The sequence below is a fragment of the Lynx rufus genome, unplaced genomic scaffold (genome assembly GCF_022079265.1).
Source record: "Lynx rufus isolate CCGP_SWC_20201006 ecotype Redwood Valley unplaced genomic scaffold, mLynRuf1.p SCAF_9, whole genome shotgun sequence".
In the NCBI taxonomy this organism is placed as follows: domain Eukaryota; kingdom Metazoa; phylum Chordata; class Mammalia; order Carnivora; family Felidae; genus Lynx; species Lynx rufus.
The window spans coordinates 15,076,432-15,094,967 of record NW_025814897.1 but is presented as its reverse complement, the minus strand read 5'-3'; the positions used below and the strand labels follow the sequence as shown (position 1 = coordinate 15,094,967).

The following is an 18,536-nucleotide window of genomic DNA, read 5'->3' as shown; positions in this document are numbered from 1 at the left end:
CATTAAAAGATAACTATTTTTGGGCACCGGGTAGCTCAATCAGTTAAGCATCTGACTTCAGCTCAGCGCATGATCTTGTGGAGGTTCATGGGTTGAGCCCTGCATCAGGCTCTCTGCCGTCAGCACAGAGCCTGCTACAGATCCTCTGCCGCCCCACCCCACCCCTTCCCCACTTGCGCACGCACTCTCTCTCTCTCCTTCTGTCTCTCAAAAATAAACCTTACGGGGTGCCTGGGTGGCTCAGTCGGTTAAGCATCCACTTCAGCTCAGGTCATGATCTCATGGCTCGTGAGTTTGAGCCCCACGTCGGGCTCTGTGCTGACAGCTCAGAGCCTGGACCCTGCTTCGGATTCTGTGTCTCCCTCTCTCTCTGCCCTTCCCCCATTCACACTCTGTCTCTCTGTGTCTCTCAAAAACGAATAAATGTTAAAAAAATTTTTTTTAAATAAAATAAATGGTAAAAAAATTAAAAAGAAAAAGATAATTATTTTCAAAGAAAAGACAGGTTTTAGAAGTGAATGAAGGAGGGGCGTCTGGGTGGCTCAGTCGGTTAAGCGCCTGACTTCGGCTCAGGTCATGATCTCATGGTTTGTGAGTTCGAGCCCCACACCAGGCTCTGTGCTGACAGCTCAGGGCCTGGAGCCTGCTTCAGATTCTGTGTGTGTGTGTGTGTGTGTGTGTGTGTGTGTGTGTGTGTGTGTCTGCCCCTCCCTCACTTGCACTCTGTCTCTCCCCCAAAAATAAATAAAACATTTTAAAAAATTTTTAAAAAAAGAAGGGAATGAAGGAAACCGTATCACACTGTGATAATAAAAAATAAGCCCTCAAGATGGAACTTTAGCTTGTGATGAGCTAGTCCTTAGTCCAGGTGCTGAAACATGACTAAGGCTCCTCAGATGACGCCTCACTGTCACACAGTTACAGGGATTCTGAACCAGAGGTCTATGGCTGGGCCTCAGGGATCTCTGAACTCCCTGAAATTGGGGTGGGGGAGGGAGATAATTTTTCTGAGATGAGAATTAATGTCTTCAAAACATTTTGGGGGCACCTGGGTGGCTCCGTTCGTTAAGCATCTGACTTTGGCTCAGGTCATAATGTTTGTGAGTTCAGGCTCCATACTGGGTGAGCCCAAGCCCCATCTCAGGTGAGCCCCGATCCTCTCTTTCTCTCTCTGCCCCTAGTGGGACTCTCTCTCTGCCCCTCACTCACCTGCACCCTCTCTCTCAAAAACAAATAAACAAAAAAAACCAACTACATTCTGGAAGAGGACTTTAACCCAAGAAAAGTTAAAGAAAGGTTACGGACCAATATGCAACTGGTAGATAAGAGGAATCTTTTCTTTTTTAACCACAGCTCTTTCCCTTTATTTCTTTGTGGTACCTTCTCTGTCCACAATGCATATTTAGAACAACTCAGGATGGCAAAAAAACCCACCAGTTTCATGGCAAGAAGGCTGAAGGTACATACTATTTATGCACCCAGAGAACTGAAAGGTACATAGTAAACTACTCGATCCAAATGATCTTTGTAAGAGGCCAAAGTTACTTTGCTTCATCGGTGGCTAATTGGTTCCAAGGATCAGAAGTTACAATTCCAAGTGCAGGCAGTGGGACATTACCATAAATGCACAAAAAGGGAAACAAAACAGGAGCCAAGTTTCTTGTATTGCCACCAAGGTTAACACCTGCCTAGCTCCACTGCTTTTTAAAAATAGTTTTATATTAATTTCAATATGCATTAAAAATGTAACTAACACAACATCACTATTACTTAAGACACAACCAGGTAAAAAGAGAGATCACATTTAAAGTCAATTCCGAGAACATCATTAAGGAAAGCAGAATAATGGGGCGCCTGGGTGGCTCAGTTGGTTGAGCATACGACTTGCGCTCAGGTCACGATCTCACAGTTGGCAAGTTCGAGTCCTGCCATTGGGCTGTCTGCTGTCAGCACAGAGCCCATTTTGGATCCTGTCTCCCTCTCTCTCTGCCCCTCCCCTGCTCGTACTCTCTTTCTCTCTCTTTTTCAAAAATAATATGAAAGAACTTTTTTTTTTCAATAAAAAGATAAACAGGAGAAAAACACAGGTAGCCATGACAAATATCACAACGGTTTACACCAGTGACTGAGGCTGGGAAACGTGAGGTGGTGGAGGGAGGTCCTCGACAGCACTTGCACTGGCCGCTCCGTAGACAACACAGAATGAACAGATGCACCTCCGCTTCTACCCCTCTCCAGCTCCCCACACTTTGATCTCCTGATTTGTTTAATGTTTACCAATAGAAGAGTCTCCTGCTGTGACCTCTCTCTTTCCAGGAAGACACTATCTGTATGAGGCCATTTGCAGGCATATTTTTCCATGGTTGTTGTTGTTATCATGTAGATGGTTTGCATTTGCCTTAATTCATTCAATATTATATCAGAAGTATTTTCCGCGTTGCATATAGTTCATTTTCAAGGGTTGGTTGTTTCCATTAAAAACAAAAACAAAAAAAAATGAACACCATTGGCTACACAGCTCTTGCCTTCTACTGAACTTTTAGTTATTTGGGAAGAATAAATTCAAGTAAGTGGGATAAATGGGTCAAAGCATATAAATTTTTCATCATTCCTTAATTGTGAACAACCACTAAGCTTGAGGCTTTTTGGCCCAGAGAAAATAATGGTCGCCTTTCTTCTTTTCTTTTCTTTTAACGTATTTATTTAAATTCAAGTTAGTTAACATACAGTGCAGTACTGGCTTCAGGAGTAGAACCCAGTGATTCATCACTTACATAAAATACCCAGCGTTCAGGGGCGCCTGGGTGGCGCAGTCGGTTAAGCGTCCGACTTCAGCCAGGTCACGATCTCGCGGTCCGTGAGTTCGAGCCCCGCGTCGGGCTCTGGGCTGATGGCTCAGAGCCTGGAGCCTGTTTCCGATTCTGTGTCTCCCTCTCTCTCTGCCCCTCCCCCGTTCATGCTCTGTCTCTCTCTGTCCCAAAAATAAATAAACGTTGAAAAAAAAAAATTAAAAAAAAAAAAATACCCAGCGTTCATCCCAACAAGTGCCCTCCTTAAGGCCTAGCTCCACTGCCTTTTTAAAAGCACATGGGCCACACCACCACCCGAAAGAACACAGCCATGCAAAATGTAACTCCAGGCCTCTTATGGCCCAATGGCTTCATGGTTTCTGCTCCTGCTTCAGACTGATGCTAAAGCTTCTGTATAACTTAGCTGGTCCCTTGGATTGCTATAGACATCGGAACTGTTGTATAGTGGGGACAAAATAAATACTCTGGATGAAAGTGCTTAGAATAAGTGCTCAAGAAACGGCGAACTCTACCCGCTTTCCCTGGAGCCTCTCTTCTAGCTCAGTTTTCCCCCAGGACGCCTCCATCAGCTTGCTCATCTGTAGGGTCTCCTTACCCGCCTCTTATGAATAATGCCTAAGTTGCTACTCTCTATCTAAAAACTCTACTCGCTTCATCTGGTTAATGCGCTCCCATAACTTCCTTCCTTCCATCTGCCCTTCAGTTTCTTCAGCTTGACTAAATATCCACTTTCTTATCTAGTTGGTTGCTGCAAGCACTTTTCCTCTTTTTTCCCCACTCAGCTAACACGTATTACCCTAAGACCTCTTCCGATGCTAGGGCGCCTTTCCCAGCCTCACCCTTCCTCTTGAAAAATGCATATTTTGATATCCGTACACTTGTACGGAAGGGAAGTTTCTGCCACAAAATGCCAGGGATGGTTCAAAGAGACCATTTTCACAACGATTCACGGGCAGCTCTTGAGGTTTTAAAAAACCAATTACCAGGAATAAAAAGGGAAGATATGACTCAATAATACACCAGAAAAAGACCTGACAGATGTTTTATGGAAAGCTCAAAAGGTAAGGAGACTGCCACAGGTAAGCTTAAGAAATAGCGTCTGGCACGAAAGAGAACGAGAATCCCACTGTGCTGTGAATTACTTCTTCTGTATTTGGATTATTGCATTTAGCTCTTAGGATCACATTTTCAAAGCATTGATAAGATGGAACATGTCCCTGTGGAAAAGTAAGCAGGGTGACGGAAGGGCTGGAAAATGTATCCCACAAAGAAAAGAAGAACGTTAAAAATGTCTGGAGATGGTTTTTTCTGGAAAGATTCAGACTTGAGGGGGGAGGGGAAGAGGCATAAAAAACACTTCAAGTATACATAGAGCAAACGAGCAAAGGGGAGTTTGGATTTACTCTACAGAGCTCAAGAGAACACTCTAACAAGCAGTGTTAGAGGGTCCATCCTCACCTCAGAACAGACCCTGACAATCAGAGGAGCGCCGGGGCTGGCTCGGTCACTTAAGCGTCTGACCCTCCATTTCAGCTCAGGTCATGATTTCACGGTTTGTGAGATCAAGCCCCGCATCAGGCTCTGTGCTGACAGCGCAGAGACAGCTTGAGATCCCCTCTCTCCCTCTTTCTCTGCCCCTCCCCTGCTCGCTCGCTCATTCTCTCTCTCAAAATAAATAAACAAACAACAACAAAAAAGAGCTATTTCTCAAATACGATAATGCAATCAGCTGCTTTATGAGTAATGTTTCCCATCTCTGAAAGTGATCAAATAGAAGTTAGCTAACCATCCATCAGGGATTTTAAAAGGAGATTCCTGCACCATTTCTAACTGAGATGATAGGACTCAAGACAGTCTGAGTTAATGGTCTCATATATTCACAGTGACTGTTTTAAGTACTTACCAGATTCTTTTCAATATCTTGATCTGTGTTTACCTCTGAATCGGCCGTCTTAAAGTCAGTCTATAAAGAAAGAAAGAATCACATTCAGAAATACTCAGAGACATTTTAAAAGGCAGAATTACTCTTTAGTAATTTTACCTAGAAATCTGCCACAAGTAACTAAGAAGCTAATCTTTTTTGCTCTCCCCTTATCGGCTTCCTAACGAGAGAACCGCAGGCCTGGCAAGGAGACATTGGCCTCTATACTGCATTGGACATCCATCCCACAGAATAACCTGAACAAAACCCAAGAACTGACAGACGGCCTCGAGCGTGACATACGAATTTTGCCCCCTAAACTTATTGTGCCCATCCTTCCTCCTACAAAAAGACACCAATCACTGGGAGGCAGGATGCAATGTTCTTAAGGTGGAGGTCAGAGAATTCACGAGGATTCCTCCTCTAAGGACAAAGGTGGGAAATATGAACGCTAATGACCTACTGTGATCAATTAATCAGCGGAAGAGATTGTATGTAGGTCACAAAGTTCCTAGTTGCCATGATCAGACACTGGCTCCTGGCTTTATTATTTACTGAACGCCGGAAGGATGTCCTCACACGGCACTGTGTGAAAATCGTACGATAGCTGCCGATAAAAACACGAGACGGAATAGTTCTCCGCCGCCTATGAAGAAATGTCTCCTACCCTCGAGAAGTATGTAAACAAATAAAGAGCCCGAATTCCATTTTAGTAAGAGAAACTTGATACTTGACCTGTACGGCAATGTTCTGAGAAAGCTTCAGGGAAGCGCTATCCTGATCATCATCCTGATCCACTCTGACTCCTTCAACCCCACTTGCTGGCGGCACTACAGGTCGGAAATCCAAGCCTGTGTCCCTGCTACCTTCCTTTAGGATGGAGGCTTGTGGGGATCTGTCTTCAGAACAACTCCCGGAGGCAAGCTGCTTTGTATGGCACCCTGCCTTAAGAGACCGAGCGACAGGATGGAGGCTCTCCCGGAGGCACGTGTCCCCCTCCTCTCCTGCTGTGTTGGCCACGTCCTTCAAATCAGACTGAGACCCACCGCCAGAAAGACAAAGGGCTGTGGCTAGCAAGTTTTCTCCTAAAACCGCCCGGTGCGCTGCTGAAGTGTCACCTGCTGATGAACCAGGATTCTGCTCTGGGTGTTCCAAATGGACATTTCTGTTATTCTCCTTGGTTATCGTTTGGCTACTTACACTCGACAGAGGTGAGTTCTTGTGCTTCTGTGCAGGGTCTTTGGGGCTATCAAAGACATAAGACAAAAGGTTTCTCTCTTCACCCAACCTTAAGGAGGATTAAATACACAATACCTTTAACATAACGACTAGAAGAACAAAGCTAGGCTACACAAGCCCCCCAAAATCATCAGAAAGAAACGGAACTTAGTCTTCGTCCAGCAATTTTCATCCTGGTTAGATAGGTGGTTAAGAACCTGGGCTGTGGAGACAGACCTTTACCGTCCAGTGATGGTCAATAAACACACATAAATGACTCTGAAGATCCAAAAGTTTCTGAGATCCGATTTGAATAACTTCGGGGAACGTCGATAAAACAGCCTAATGCTCGTCATTATTTCATTCAGTTACATGTACAAACTTAGTTACACGTGATGTTCTAATAAATAAAATACTAACTTAAAAATATTCCACTCTCACATGTCCCAAAAACAATTTTCAAATTCCTTATATAGATCTTTGACCAGAACTACTTCTTAGGTTCTTCGAGAATTTTCCAGAACATAGCGTCTTCACTTCAAGTTGTCTGGGGCAAAGACAATTTTGAATCCCGTACTGAAGCTGTCAGTAGAAATTTTACCCCAGACAAGTACACACGCATACAACACTGGGACAGTTGTTTTATTGTTTGTCGTGGCCATTTAATGCATTGCTTTTTGAAGAGATCTTTAAAACGGATTTATGATGACATCTCACATTCAGAACAGTAAGTCTCTCACCAAGGAATGATGACATCTATGCTAAATTTCCTTGCCCCTTCTTTTTTAAAAAACTGATTCTGTCAACTGACGCCTGTAAGTACCCCAAGCCAGCATCGACTGAGGCTTTAGGTCACAGTGCCTTCCTTTCTCAATAGGTACAGGCTGTTCAAAATAAAACGGAGAGATCTTGGGATATGAAAACCTTTATAAACACTTCTGGCTGATTCCTTCCTGAGAGTTACCTGAGGGAGTGGAGGAGGGGGGAAGACACTTAGTTATTAATTTGGGCATATAGTCCAGTATATCTTGGGTGTAAATCCTGACTCTGCTATTTACTGGTTGTTTGACTCTGGGCAAGTTACTTCAATTCATCTGTAAACCAGAAATCTTACCCTCCTAATAGGATTATTGTGAGGATGGCAGGCAATCATGCGTGTGAAAGTATTGAGTACAGAGCCTGGCACAGTAAATATTCAATAAACCTCAGCTGCTAGTATTACTCCTAGTAGTATGTGGCTGATTCTACTTATAAAATGAAGGTCCAAGTTTACGGTTAGGCTTACTTAGCAGTTGCCCCCACTACCCCTTCGCTAACAAATCTCCCTTCACGTAAACCAGTATTTATTAAGTACTATGGAGTCAGACGGGCCTGGGTTCAAACCCTGACTCCTTGTTGGCGACCCTGGGCAAGTTACCTCTCTGTGTCTCAGTTTCCTCACCTGTAAGTGGGAATAATAATATCAGCACCTCCTGTTGGGAGGATTAACTGTGTTAACACATATAAAACTGTTAGTACAGTATTATCCATTGTATTAGGTCCTAGGTATGCTTAAAAAATTAGAGTTGAGGTGAAATATACAATTTAGTACAACACTGTGCGTAACTATGCGTTAAGCGCTCTAAGATGCTAGGTTGCAATCATAGCTCCAGCCCTCAAGAGTTTAGATGGAAGGCAGAATATCTACGCACAGCAGTAAGCCACACTGACAAAGCAATCTATTTATCTGTAGATGATATACGTATATCTCTATTTGTGCGTGTATGGATATATACGTGCCTCATGTATGTATATGTGTACATATCTATATCTCTATGTAAGACAGAAGACATATACAAATATACCGGTATGATACATGATAACATGGTAATATATACAACTACAACAAAACATATAGGTATAAGAGGTAGATATACACATAAGTATAATATATATCACACACACGTAATTAAATGAACATAAAGTCCACGTAAAGTAGGGTGGTGAAAAATTTGCATTCTCGGAAAAGTCTGATCCCCTGTATTCTAACCTATCTGCTCAACAAATATTCAGCATGCCTGCCGAGGGCCACCAAGTGCTGTGTTAGGTACCCTAAATACACATATGGATGTGCTTAATCTAGTGCAGGGCCACTGGAGCCAAAAAGAGGAAAGCCCAGCTCTGCTTCTCTAAGAAGCCATCTCAGAAGCCCTTCTCCCAAATGAAACCTTCCCAGTCAGGTATGCACACATTACCTTAGACCGTCTGGGAGACCTTCGTCTGATTTGGAAGCACATAAACTAGAAGAGGATTCTGGAGGATTGGGGGCATTGGACACCACACCAGCTACCTCAGACGCCGCCGCCATCATGCTCTGTACCTTCAGAAACAAATTACAGGCTACAAGTTTCCAAACTGTTAAAACAAGTGTATCTCCCCCCCCACCACCCCCTGCAGAACATCCATACAACAGAGTCCCAGGAAAAGAAACACAAAGAAAAAGTTGGGTCCCAGAAGAAAATAAGGCTTCAGAGTTTTCTGTAGCAGGGTTTTAAAAGATCCTTTTGGCCACAATAGGCCCCCGTGGACATCGATCCTCGGCAATCACCACATTTATATAAATAGTCTGTACAAAGCTTTTTCACTTTTGGCAGAAATACGGTGATTTAAAAACAGCCTAGTCTGTGAGAATTTTCCAAATGGTCCACATGCCTACCTTAACGTAGTATTATTTACAAAGAACGTACTTGGGGGCCTAACAATCGATAACATCTTACACTTTTTAAGTCATTAAAAGCATTCTTCATTAATTTAAGTGAAGTTTTTTGGAGGTGTTGAGTGTGCGAGGAAAAACAGCAATACTGTATCGGGCAATCCCGGCGGCTTTTACTGTCAGTGTGCTCCCCACAGATGGGAAATGTTTCAGAACCACTCACTGAGAAAAATACAGACTCTTGAAAGTTACTACAAGGGTACAAAAAAGTACAAGAATCTTGGTTAGTCTACCCAGGAAAAGAGAAGCTGGAAAACAGGGTAATCCAAGTCAGAGAACCAGGACTGATGCCCTTTTTGGATCAAAAGGTCATCCTTTGTGAGGCAGGACAAACTCGTGGCCCTCTATAGTGAAGACAAAGGTGGCGGGGGCGGGGTAGGAGAATGTAAGGGGGGCGGCTAGGGGGTGTAACATAGGGTTAGTTTAAATTCCTGTTTTTATTTTAATAGCATCACAGGTATTTCCCCCCCCCCCCCCGCCGGCACTTTCAAGCGCGCACAGGGCAAGTATGGAGACTGGGCTTTATCAACACTTGAGTCACAGGCCAGGAACCCTGTGTGCCTCAGTTTCCCCCATTATACAAAGCTCCTAGGCGAGAACGGGCCCAAATCGCCATTACTGCACCCTCGGGTGCAAACAGCCTGCCCCAACAGAGCCCGGGGTCGCGGGTCCTCGGTGCCCGGTAAACGAGAGCGCAGGGCACGGGTCCTCCGGGCAACTCCGCGGCCGGAGCCCAAGGGGGAGCGGGGCAGGTACCGCGCGCTGCAGGCTGCAGCGCGGGGTGGGAAGTCGAACGTGTCAAGGGAATCCTGCGGCGGCCGCCAGTGAGGCGGCGACGCCGGGAGCCCCGGGGGCTCGGGGGAGGACGGGGCACGGCCGCGAAGGGGACAATGGGGGAAGCGGCGCCGGGCGACCACGGCCGCTTCAACCGGAGACCGCTAAGCCCGCCGCTTCCTGGAGCCGGAGACCCCCGCACCTCTGGCTCGGGCCCCCCACCGCGAGCCCAGCGCCGGCCCCCTCCTAAGGCCGGGACCCCGGGCCCCGTCCGCACGGCCCCCTCCACGCCCCCCGCCTCGACCCCCCGCCCCTGCCCGGGCCCCCGGCGTCGCAGCCCCCCTCCCCGCCTGCCCGTCCCGCACACACCTCCCGCGCCGCGCCCCCGGGAGGCAAGGGGGGAGGGACGGGACGCACCTGAGCGGGCGGAGCGGGGGGAGGGGGCGGCCGAGCCTCGGGGGGAGGGGTCGAGCGCCGGCCCGCGCGCGGCACCTCCCACTTCCGGCGGCGCGAGCGGAGCGGGTGAGGCCCGGCCCGGAGAGGAGCGGCTGCGGCGGCACCGCGCCGCCCCCGACGGCGCCCCCTAGCGGCCAGCGCTGGCGCCGTGCGAGCGCCGCGGGCTCCGCGGAAGCCCCCTAAGATACGAGTGGACTCTCCCGGGGCGCGGGGAGGAAGAGTGAGGCGACCGCGAGAAGGAAGGAGACCCAGCGGAGGGAAGAGCCCCTCTGGAAAGGTCCCAGAGAGAGTCGGGGCCATGGCGATCAGAGAGAGAAGAGGAACGAGGTGTTTGTAAAGGTCAAAACCGAGATTCCCTTTCCAGAGGACGCCATGAAGGGCAAGACGGTCCCTCCGGGCAGTGCCCCTGTGGAGGGCGCCCCGACAGCTCGGGGCGGTGGGGCCAGGCGAGCTGAGCCCACCGCGCCCACACGCTCCTCTCCTGGCGGAGGATGCCCGGAGCGGCCGGCCCCCTAGCGCCGGTTGCTCCGGGCCGCTCGGCCGGGCCGGGGCCTCGCCGCTGATTGGCTGCACCGCCGGGCGGAAGTGATGCTACTGTCACTGGCTCCCCGGGCTCCCGGGAAGCCGCGAGTTTCCGCAGGCGGGCGGCGGCAGCAGCTGCGGCCGAGCCGGTGAGTTGGGCACTCGGTGGGGGCGGGGCCTGGCAAGTCCGGGCGGCCCAGAGCTGGGGGGGCGCCGCCCGCGTCCGAGGACGAGGGGGCTGCACCGAGGGCGTCCTCAGTCCCTGCTTGGGGCAGCGCCGGGAGACGGGGCGGTAGGGTCCCGATTCCAGGGTAGTACGGGTCCCTCTGAGGAGGGGGACACATTGCACGGGGCAGAGGGAAGTAAGTGAAACTGACCGTAGACGCACCCTGATTTCTAGGAAGCGGGTGTAGAGGCACGAGGAGGAGGACAGCCTCTTGGGACAGACTCTTTCCTGGACTCTGGGCTGCCCGTGTTCTTTCTTTTCACCCTTGGCACCCAAGAGCTGTAAAGATGCACAAAGCAGTTGGGTGAGGTTGTGCTCTGCTTTCAGGGGGGTATTTAAGTTTCCTTTCCCAGAAACCTGGGGTGGAAGTAGGAGATGGTACTGCTCTGCCAGAAAGAAGGGGGAAGTGGTGGCCAGGTTTCTCTTCTCTTCCGGAAATCAATGGGATCTAGGAGACTGAAGGGGCCTACCTAAGTGGGGCATAATCTGGCTATCTGGCAAGACTTTGTTTTACTTAGTCATGTGTGGGAAAGGCATCTGATTATGTTGGGACAGTGGAGGCTGCCGCAGGGCTAGGAGGAATGAAATGTGGAATGCAGGTTTTTGGAGGGAAAAGTTAGGTGGCGTTAAGTTCCCTTCTTCCTTTCCAAAGAGACTTCAGTAAAATACCTATTTTCCTGTAATGTTTTGAGTTGGATCCATTTGGGTATGTGTGTGGGTACTAAGCCCTGCCTTGGGGTGACACGAGTACAGAGCAGATGATTCTGAAGGAGCCCAGTCACCCGTGGGCATGCACATGTTCTGCTGCCCACCCACCTGTGCCTGTCCCCACAGTTGCCCACCAGTTCTAAATTCGGCCCTTCTGAAATCAAACCATGGGTGCCAGCCCCGGGTTTGGTGTTCAGCCCTCACTTCCAAGCCAACCTGCCGAGCTAGTCCGTAAGGGTATAGCCCCTTAGTGCCACTTTCCAATCATTTCTTCCTTCACGGTTGCCCGGTTGCCCACTTGCTTTTTTCGCTCACACTGTCCAGTTTTCCCCATTTCCACTGCTTCCTGCCTACTCTTACTTCCCCTGGCCTCCGTCAGAGATACAGAAATCAGGAAGTTAGCCACCACCTAGACTACTAGGAAGCAGTACTCCCTGCTTCTCGATGAGGGTGTTTTGGCAATAGTTCAAGCCCTCTTCTAGGCCTCTGGGGGCCAAAGAAAAGAGGGTGGCATGATGGTTAGGACAAGAAGTAGGGTTTCTGGGTTCTGTACTGACTTGGCCAGTTCTTTGCCAGTCTGCAGCCAACTTGAGATCCCTGAAAATGATACTCGATCATTGGCCAGTTCCCTTGGTCACAGGTCCTGGAGTTCATGGCTAGCCTCTGCTTGCTCCCCTGGGCTTAGGAGGACACCGTTTCTTCTTTTCTTGGGGCCCACAGGTCTGCAGTCTGTGCTCAGAGCCAGCACCACTCAGTGAAAGTGATGCCTTTTCTCCATTTGCACAAAATGAGTGTGAGGTGGTCAGCCAGACCAGGAGCTCACCCTCACACAGAGTCCAGGTAGGATTGGGGCACCATTGTGGGGAGTCGGCCCTGAGGACAACCGGATGAGATGTCAGCTGGGGAAAGATTCATGTCCCCTCTAAGGGGAGGAAGGTCTCTTCTAAGAGCAGTCATGATCCTGCCAGTAACCTACGGGAGCGATATGACTTCTAAGCCCTTTTCACAGCAACAGGGGCAAAGCGCAGTGCGTTGCCCGTTAGCAATTGGACATTCTATTTGGTTATCTGGTGAGATGGCGATGGGCCCATCATGCCGTGGAGGTATCCCCTGGGGTTGGCACTGGCCCACACCGCCCCTGAGGGCTTATCCCTGTTGCTCAGGAATAAGTGTGAATAAAATGAGAGGATCAAGTATTTAAAAAAGGAGTGGATTGGGGATTTCTAGGTGTAATACATTGATGGCTTGGCCTGCCTGCAGATTCCTGCAGGTGTCTCTGATGTCCTTTCTGTTGGTTTGCAGCCTTCTGCTCTGATGCCGAAGGGGAGGCAGAAAGTGCCACACTTGGATGCCCCCCCGGGCCTGCCCACCTGCCTCTGGCTGGAGTTAGCCGGGCTCTTCTTCCTGGTGCCCTGGGTCATGGGCCTGGCAGGGGCCGACGGGCCTAGAGCCCAGGGTCTGGGGGGGCTAAGCTGGGCCGTGCATCTGGACAGCCTGGGAGGGGAGGAAGAGACCCTGGAGCAGCAGGCAGACGCCTTGGCCCAGGCGGCGGGACTGCTGAACGCTGGGCGCGTCGGGGAGCTCCGCGGCTACTACCTCTTCGTCCAGCCGGCTGGGCCGCAGCAGGCGGAGGCCGCCCGGCAGCAGGCGGAAACCGTGTTATCCGGGCACGAAGCTGTGCGCTGGCACTCGGAGCAGAGGCTGCTCAAGCGGGCCAAGCGCAGCGTCCACTTCAATGACCCCAAGTACCCACAGCAGTGGCACCTGGTGAGTCCAGCCCTGCCGTTTTCGGCTTTCCGGTGGACATGTTCCGGGTGTTCCGTTCGTTAGTGGGCTTTTGACTGTGTTACTCTTCGCTTGCCCCCCCCATCCTTGGCCTGAGGAGGCACAGCTGTGGGCTTCGCCTTCCCTGCACTCACTTCTGGGAGCCAGTGGGCTGCAGAGGTGAGGGTGTGGGTTCTGGGACCAGGCCGCCTGGAGTCCAATCCAGCTCCGCCACTCACCGACACACGCCTTTGAGCAAGCTGCTTAAACCGCTCTCTGCCTCAGTTTCCCCCTCTGTAAAGTGGAGACTGTAACAGTACCTACCTTGTGGAGTTATGGTTAGGATAAGTGAATTGATATATATGTATACATATTTTTTAAGTTTAATTATTTAGAGACAGAGTGTGAGCGGGGGAGGGACAGAGAAAGAGAGGGAGAGAGAGAATCCCAAGCGCCGTCAGCGCAGAGCCCGACATGGGGCCCAAACTCGCGGACAGTGAGATCGTGACCTGAGCTGGCATCGAGAGTCGGACGCCGAAGCGACTGAGTCGCGCAGGCGCCCAGGAAAATACATATTATATGGCATAATAATTGTATCCTCCAACCCTTAACCTTGCCACATTTCACTTCTACCACCCGTGAATGACGCCAGGCTTTCCCAGGGAGCTAGGTTGTGGCAAAGCCCTCACTTGTCCATCTATCCTCACTAGACCTATCGGTCTACGACCTCTGTCTGGCTCTTTGAGGGTGGCCAAGCGTGAAAAGGGGCTGCCAGCCTGCTTGTCTGTGAGCTATGCTGTGTGTCACTGGCCTCCCAAGGCTCTGAGAATAGCTCCTGACCCTGTGTCTCCTACAGAATAACCGGCGGAGCCCCGGCAGGGACATCAACGTGACAGGTGTGTGGGAACGCAATGTAACCGGGCGAGGGGTCACTGTGGTGGTCGTGGATGACGGAGTGGAGCACACCATCCAGGACATCGCACCCAACTATGTGAGTGGCCCTGGGACAACCCCTCCGACCCCCGTGTCTTACCTCCTTCTTGATGTTGCCTTAGTGTGGTTCCCTTTCTTCCAGGTCACTGGGCCACACAAAAGGGCCCAGGAGATGGGACGGCTGAGCTTCCCCTTGCCCCCAGCCGGCATTCCAGTCTGGCAGTTAAGACACAGGGACAGGACTCTGGGTGGCACTTCCTGGTTCCGCTTGCTGCTCCCTGCCCTGGGGAGTAAGGAGCGGTCCCTGTTGGCAACTTCCCTCTCCACACGAGTTCTGAGCACCTTCCTCTCTAGCCTGGTCTTCAGGTAGCCCTAGATCTCTTTCACCTGGGTTTCCCAAGCCGTGGAGCAGTCTCCCAGACCCATTTCCACCACGGATGAGAACGAAGTTCCCTGAGCCCTGTGGCACTTTCAGTCTTGCCCCGCGTGTCCTATCTCATGCCTATAGCCTGGGTGGTTTGCAGAGAGAGACAGACAGGCTTGTTGTGCTGGCCCGGAGCCCCAAAGTCCCAGTTTCCCCAGGTCTCCTCTCTCCTTGAGTTCCAGGGCCTGACCCCTGAAAGCCTGTGAATGACCATGTCGCCCCTGCCATGTTTCAGAGCCCCGAGGGCAGCTATGATCTCAACTCCAACGACCCTGACCCTATGCCACACCCAGACGTGGAGAACGGCAATCACCACGGCACGAGGTGTGCGGGCGAGATCGCCGCAGTGCCCAACAACAGCTTCTGTGCCGTGGGAGTGGCGTATGGGAGCCGCATAGCAGGTACCTGCCACTCCGGCCTCATGGGCCTCTCCTGCGGGACCGTCTTCATCCCCTGCCTGCCCCTCCCCCAGATTCTGAACCACGTTGATCCCACTGTTGACACACATAGCATAGGGCAAAGGGAAGCTTATGATATGTGTCTGTGGGACACATGAGTTCATTGGGTTTTGTCAGTGCCGTGGTGTCTCAGACATGCTGTTAGCCACAAACCCTATCATCTACAACAGATAAAAGTGAGAGTGGTCTCAATGTGGGATGGAGACTTCGAGCCCCAGCCACTCCATGGCCTGCCCCCTTTTTCTGTTTGTGGTTATGTCCCATCAAATGACCCGACTCACTGTAATGGTAACTCCTTCTCCTTATCTGGGTTATATTTGTATCTTCATAATTTCCCAAGTACGCTTTTACCTGCCCTTCCTCCTTGACCCTTAATGTCTGTGGAGACTCCTCTGCTATCGCCCAGCTCTCCAACTGTCATCCCTTCTGATGGTCGCTGTCTGCTCTCCCTCCTTTCAAGAGAGCGGAGCAGCGCTGGCCCCCACTGGGGATCGTTCTAAGGCTCCTCCTCTCAGCCTTTGTCCATCAGAGCAGAACGCAAAGGGTGTACACGGGGAAGCCCTCCCCATGACTCCTCCTCGTAAATGCTTGGAAACTACACACTGAATAGAGTGACTGTTTTCCTCTTACACGCCAGCAGAGGTCAGCAACTCTCTCCCTAAATGAGGCGACAGAGCGAGCCAGAAACTTCAGGGACCAAGTCCCTTCTGAAAGCTCCATTTTCTTTACATGGTCGCCGGGATGTGACCCGCCCCATTTGAGAGGGTGAAATTAGGCATCCACGGAGTAGTAATGGTAATGAGTACCTTTTCTTGAACACCTTCTATGTGTCAAGCATCGCACTGCTGTTTTACATGATTAAGAACGCAAGTAAGGGAACTTAGCTACCTACATTCTGGCCCAGGCTCTTCCTACCAGACCCCATGATCCTTAAAATCTAAGATGTAGCATTGTGTTAAAAACCACCATGGTCCATATACATGGTATAAAAATTGAGAGATACAGGAGCGCTCAGAGGGAAAAGTAAGTCTCCACGTGTGGCTCCCACCATGCTGCTCCCCGTCTAGGGGGCCAACAAGACTGAGGAGCTGATGTGGCCTTCGCTGCCTAGGTATCCGGGTGCTGGATGGACCCCTCACAGACAGCATGGAGGCCGTGGCGTTCAACAAACACTATCAGATCAACGACATCTACAGCTGCAGGTAAGCCAGGAACACGGTGAGGGCGCGAGGCTTCAGCACCTGGCACGGATCCTCCAACAAAAGAACAGCAAGATGGGCTGGCTCGGCCAGGTCGCAGCCAGGGGCCTCTTACTGGGTTCGACCCAGAAGTCCATCACTCAGATTTCTCCAGATCCCTGGCCACTGGGTCCTTCCTCAGTCCTAAGCCCCGTGTCTCCCCAGGAATCCGGTTGCCATATGAGGAGTGCTGCAGTCTGGCCCATGTTCATTATGTTTAATAAGCTCATGAGGCCTCCTCTCCAACCACAGCCGAGCCAAATGCCCGGCACCAGCCCCGCTGCCCTACGCACGTAAATGCACGTCCAGCTTCAGGTTATGGTTATGGTTGTGGAGGGGGCAGGGGCTGAGTTCCCGCCTAAGGGGGAACTGAAGTTGGGCTGCCCTCATGGCAATGACAGCACCTGTTCCCCCTCCCAGTACCTCCCTTAAATGTATGACATCATCCTCAGCGTACATTTCTCTTAGAGAAGGAATCGAGAACTCCTCCGACCCAAGAACCCACACAGATTGAGTACTTCCTTTGTGGGTGCTCTCCCGTCAAGCCTGGTATTAGAGCTCTACGTCAGGAGATGGGTGGCCCCGTCCCCCACTACTAATATGTGTTGTGTCCTGCTCCTGAGGACCTGAGAAAGGATTTTCAGGGGCAGGTTAAAGCAGTCCTAAACTGAGAAAGTTTCCAAGGGAAAAAAGAGCCTTATTGCATACTTCTGTTTTCCACCTTGGAGTGAGGGCTGAATCCTTGAACCCTACGTCCTGTGATCATGGCAGTCCTGGCCTGGAGCACTTGGGAGGAGATGAAGAGGCCAGGCCGGGGGGGTGGGTGGGGTCAGTTAAGACCTGGGTGGGCAGCCGTGGTGTGGCTCTGGCTCTCCCCTCTGGGTATTTCTCAACAGCTGGGGACCAGATGATGATGGGAAGACAGTGGATGGCCCCCATCAGCTTGGAAAGGTAAGTGAAGTGCATGAAGATAGACCTAGGACACCCTCTCTACTCAGGTCCTAGAACTACTACGGGTCGCCCCCTTTCCCACCCCACCCCCGTGTGTGGTGCCAGGCTCACATCACCCAGCCCTCCCACCTCCTTTTGGGAGAACACTCCTAACCTGGAGGTGGGGGTGCTTGGGGGACCCTGGTTCTTAGAGAAGTGGAACAGTGCTTTGAGTTGTTTCCCTGTGATTTGGGGCTCAGCGCCCCACTTCCGGCCCCGCCCTATCTGACAAACAGTGTATATCCTTCAGACCGTTGTTCAGCTAACTTCTTCTTCCCCCTCTCGTAACCCTCTTTAAATCTCCTTCTCCCATGCCCCAGTGCCTTTGGGCTTTTTTCGCATTTCTTTCTAGGAGGGGAGGAGGCAATTGGTATGGAGGGTAGAGGTCTTCCTAGGAGTTCCTCAGCTGATCCCAGCATGGTTTTACTCCTCAGGCTGCCTTGCAACATGGGGTGATTGCTGGCCGCCGGGGCTTTGGGAGCATCTTTGTGGTAGCCAGCGGGAACGGTGGCCAGCACAACGACAACTGCAACTATGATGGCTATGCCAACTCTATCTACACCGTCACCATAGGTAGCGCCCTGGTGGTTATGCGTGCATGTGTGTGAGTGCGTGTGTGTGTGTCGCTCGGTGGGGAGGGGACTCCGTTTCAGTGTGTGTGGGACTCCATGGTGAGGAGATTGTGCATTTTGGCGTGTGTATCAGTCAGTGGTGAGGGAATTGTGTATTTTTTGGGGGGTGTGCCTCAGTGGTGAGGGGGTTGTGTGTTTTGGAGTGTGCGTATCCCTCAGTGGTGAGCGGGTTGTGTGTTTTGGGGCGCCCTGGCTTCTGTGTGTCTAACTGTCCAAGTACAGTCTTCTCTTCAGGCTCACATAGTTAGGAGGGACTATCCCTGTTCTCACAGGATCTCAGGACGTCCTTAGTAGACACCATACTCCGGGAAGCTTTCAGCCCATCACCTGGTTAGGCCTCTGCTCCAGCCTCTCTTCCCATGAGCCACTTGCCTCCTGCTTGAAGCCTTCCCTGACCCCCTCTAGTCTGGATTAAATGCCTCGTACCTGTGCTTCCCACCATAGCATCTGCTGTCCCGTTGTGTTTATTTACTTACCTGACTTCTTCCCTGACTTCAGGCTCCTTGAGATCAAGACTGTGACTTTTCCCTTGTGGCCCCAGTGCCCCTCACAGCATGTGACCTGCAGTAGATAATTAATAAGCATTGAGGAAAATGAGTGTGTGAACGGCTGAGTCCATATAGAGGTGGCACTCTCCCCGTTTTACCCCGGAACCTATGGAAAGAAGGGTCTTAGGGCACAGAATACCCTCTGCCGCTTGAGGTTGCCTC

At 50.9% G+C, this 18,536-nt stretch overlaps 2 protein-coding genes across 7 annotated transcripts in view; one reads left to right on the top strand and one right to left on the bottom strand.

The window, feature by feature from the left end:
* Window positions 1-10,255, bottom strand: part of RNF214 (ring finger protein 214) — a 47,373-nt gene extending 37,118 nt beyond the window's left edge. Inside the window, exons 1-4 of one of the 4 annotated variants that reach the window (XM_047071653.1) lie at window positions 9,893-10,255; window positions 8,184-8,308; window positions 5,467-5,977; window positions 4,714-4,773 (exon numbers count right to left, since the gene is read on the bottom strand). In XM_047071653.1, the coding sequence (XP_046927609.1) occupies window positions 4,714-4,773; window positions 5,467-5,977; window positions 8,184-8,308; window positions 9,893-10,231 (1,035 nt within the window). In that variant the 5' untranslated portion in view covers window positions 10,232-10,255. Of the gene's footprint in view, window positions 1-4,713; window positions 4,774-5,194; window positions 5,443-5,466; window positions 5,978-8,183; window positions 8,309-9,892 lie in introns of those variants that run through there. The other 3 variants (XM_047071654.1, XM_047071655.1, XM_047071656.1) reach the window with 3 other exon arrangements.
* A 257-nt stretch (window positions 10,256-10,512) lies between these two features.
* The window catches only part of PCSK7 (proprotein convertase subtilisin/kexin type 7), a 25,290-nt gene continuing 17,266 nt past the window's right edge, over window positions 10,513-18,536 (top strand). Inside the window, exons 1-8 of one of the 3 annotated variants that reach the window (XM_047071657.1) lie at window positions 10,513-10,602; window positions 12,108-12,227; window positions 12,690-13,154; window positions 14,008-14,142; window positions 14,744-14,909; window positions 16,078-16,168; window positions 17,101-17,155; window positions 17,629-17,767. In XM_047071657.1, the coding sequence (XP_046927613.1) occupies window positions 12,702-13,154; window positions 14,008-14,142; window positions 14,744-14,909; window positions 16,078-16,168; window positions 17,101-17,155; window positions 17,629-17,767 (1,039 nt within the window). In that variant the 5' untranslated portion in view covers window positions 10,513-10,602; window positions 12,108-12,227; window positions 12,690-12,701. Of the gene's footprint in view, window positions 10,603-10,796; window positions 10,816-12,107; window positions 12,228-12,689; window positions 13,155-14,007; window positions 14,143-14,743; window positions 14,910-16,077; window positions 16,169-17,100; window positions 17,156-17,628; window positions 17,768-18,536 lie in introns of those variants that run through there. The other 2 variants (XM_047071659.1, XM_047071658.1) reach the window with 2 other exon arrangements.